Raw genomic sequence first — 3,065 nt, 5'->3', positions numbered from 1 at the left:
TCATTTTTGTATTTTTAGTAGAGACGGGGTTTCGCCATGTTGGCCAGGCTGGTCTCGATCTCCTAACCTCAGGTGATCCACACGCCTTGGCCTCCCAAAGTGTTGGAATTACAGACTTGAGCCACCGCGCCTGGCCAATTATTTTTTTAAACGTGGAAAATTTTACCTCCAAAGCTTTCGAACACTTTGCTCAGGAAAACTAAACACAAACTCTTTCAAAACTGTCTTTCACATACCAACCCACTGAATGTTTGAAAACCTGTGTGTTTTCTCCCGTGAAATAAAGCTCTTACCCAAGTTCTTCTGGGAAAATGAGGGATCACTTTAGGCAGTGGTGATGGCCAAAGTGACCATGAGAACTTGGTCTCTGCAGATCTCCACCTAGCCTGCGAGCAGGAACGACCCCGGATCCCCATCCAGCCCTCCCCACAGGGCCAAAACACAGACAGGCGAGGAACCAGAGATGGCTGGTTTTATTAAGGGAGATCTAGTGCTTATCCCAGAATCAGCCCTTGCTGCCTATGGTCTTCTTGATCCAGTCCAGGTAGCGGCAGATGTTGGTATAGACACCAGGTCTGTCGGACCTCCCACAGGGGTCTGAGCCCCAGGATGTGATGCCCTGGAGTGCACCATTACACACCAGGGGGCCTCCAGAATCGCCCTAGACAGGGAGAATGAGAACAGGGTTGCATCTGAGATGTCCACAACATCCCTTTTCCTGCTGTGCCAGCGTTTTACCAATTCTTTAGCATGACTGGTCCTCTGTAGCCAATGGGGGTAAAAGCATTGTCCCCTGAGACCAGTCAGGACAGGGCTTGGGACTTCCATGTACAGACAGACGTGGTGTCTAAGGGTAGTGGTCAAAACACTGACAGAAGAGGGGAAAGAATGAAATCTCAACCAGGCTTGGTGGCTCACCCCGGCAATCCCAGCATTTTGGGAGGCCGAGGCAGGCGGATCACTTGAAATCAGGAGTTCCAGACCAGCCTGGCCAACATGGTGAAACCCTGTCTCTACTAAAAATACAAAAATCAGCTGGGTGTGGTGGTGCACGCCTGTAATCACAGCTACTCGGGAGGCTGAGGTGGGAGAATTGCTTGAACCCGGGAGGCAGAGGCTGCAGTGAGCCAAGATTGTGCCACTGCACTCCAGCCTGGGCAACAAGAGCGAAACTCCGTCTCAAAAAATAAAAAAAAGTATTTTTAGAGCAGGGAAATTGGTCCAACAGCTGTAATTTGCCATCCCCTGTATTAAAAATGCATACTAAAATATTTAAGAATGAGATGATGTGATGACTGAGATTTGCTTCAAAATATTTTGGCATTAGGGAAGTGTGTGGCTGTCTCTTATACACATCTAGATGTGTATAAGAGACAGCCCAGCTACTCAAGAGGCTGAGGTGGGAGGATGGCTGAAACCCAGGAGGTAGAAACTGCCTTAAGCATTGTTTGTGCAATGCTCACTGTACTCTAACCTGGGCAACAGAGTAAGACCTTGTCTCAAAATAGAAAAAAATCTCCTGGGCATTGGATGATACTAAGAAAATATCAACTGTGTAAGGTGTGATAATGTAAGTTGGTTATGTTTAAAACGAATCTCTTTTGGAACAAACATTCGCAAATTTTTAAAATAAAGGGCCAGACAGTAAATACTTTAGCCTATGTGGACTAAGAGAGAAAAATGGAAGCTACTATGTAGATATTTAATAGCAAGAGAGAAAAAAATTCACAATTTTTAATTGATGAAATTCAAAATGTAGTAATGATAATTTAGTACAAATTTTTTGGTTACTATTCCTTCTCAAGCTCATGCCTGTAATCCCAGCACTTTGGGAGGCCGAGGCGGGCGGATCACGAGGTCAGGAGATCGAGACCAGCCTGGCCAACATGGTGAAACCCTGTCTCTACTAAAAATACAAAAATCAGCTGGGTGTGGTGGTGCACGCCTGTAATCACAGCTACTCGGGAGGCTGAGGCAGGAGAATTGCTTGAGTCCAGGAGGCAGAGGTTGAGGTAAGCTGAGATCACGCCATTGCACTCTAGCCTGGGCAACATGGTAGAGTCCTAGCTCTACCGAAAAAAAAAAAAAAAAAAAAAAAACAACAACAATAGCTGGGCGTGGTGGCACATGCCTGTGGTCCCAGCTACTCAAGAGGCTGAGGTGGGAGGATGGCTGAAACCCAGGAGGTAGAAACTGCCTTAAGCATTGTTTGTGCAATGCTCACTGTACTCTAACCTGGGCAACAGAGTAAGACCTTGTCTCAAAATAGAAAAAAATCTCCTGGGCATTGGATGATACTAAGAAAATATCAACTGTGTAAGGTGTGATAATGTAAGTTGGTTATGTTTAAAACGAATCTCTTTTGGAACAAACATTCGCAAATTTTTAAAATAAAGGGCCAGACAGTAAATACTTTAGCCTATGTGGACTAAGAGAGAAAAATGGAAGCTACTATGTAGATATTTAATAGCAAGAGAGAAAAAAATTCACAATTTTTAATTGATGAAATTCAAAATGTAGTAATGATAATTTAGTACAAATTTTTTGGTTACTATTCCTTCTCAAGCTCATGCCTGTAATCCCAGCACTTTGGGAGGCCGAGGTGGACGGATCATCTGAGGTTGGGAGTTCAAGATCAGCCTGACCAACTAGAGAAACCCTGTCTCTACTAAAAATACAAAAAAATTTTAGCTGGGCGTGATGGTGTATGCTTGTAATCCCAGCTACTCAGGAGGTTGAGGCAGGAGAATTGCTTGAGTCCAGGAGGCAGAGGTTGAGGTAAGCTGAGATCACGCCATTGCACTCTAGCCTGGGCAACAAGAGCGAAACTCCGTCTCAAAAAATAAAAAAAAGTATTTTTAGAGCAGGGAAATTGGTCCAACAGCTGTAATTTGCCATCCCCTGTATTAAAAATGCATACTAAAATATTTAAGAATGAGATGATGTGATGACTGAGATTTGCTTCAAAATATTTTGGCATTAGGGAAGTGTGTGGTGGGAGTATAGGTGAAACAAGAATTGGTTTTGCATTAACTTTTTTTTTTCTTTTTTCTTTTTTTTTTTTT

At 43.8% G+C, this 3,065-nt stretch overlaps 1 protein-coding gene across 4 annotated transcripts in view; it reads right to left on the bottom strand.

Moving 5' to 3' along the window:
- Positions 1-454: 454 nt before the first annotated feature.
- KLK8 (kallikrein-related peptidase 8) overlaps positions 455-3,065 on the bottom strand; it is a 10,729-nt gene continuing 8,118 nt past the window's right edge. For all 4 annotated transcript variants that reach the window (XM_011965936.1, XM_011965937.1, XM_011965938.1 and 1 more), the window contains one exon: positions 455-661. In XM_011965936.1, coding sequence (XP_011821326.1) covers positions 506-661 — 156 coding nt within the window. In that variant the 3' untranslated portion in view covers positions 455-505. The remainder of the gene's footprint in view (positions 662-3,065) is intronic.

Source organism: Mandrillus leucophaeus, unplaced genomic scaffold (assembly GCF_000951045.1).
Source record: "Mandrillus leucophaeus isolate KB7577 unplaced genomic scaffold, Mleu.le_1.0 Scaffold74, whole genome shotgun sequence".
Lineage (NCBI taxonomy): Eukaryota > Metazoa > Chordata > Mammalia > Primates > Cercopithecidae > Mandrillus > Mandrillus leucophaeus.
This window is presented reverse-complemented; position numbering and strand designations above follow the sequence as displayed.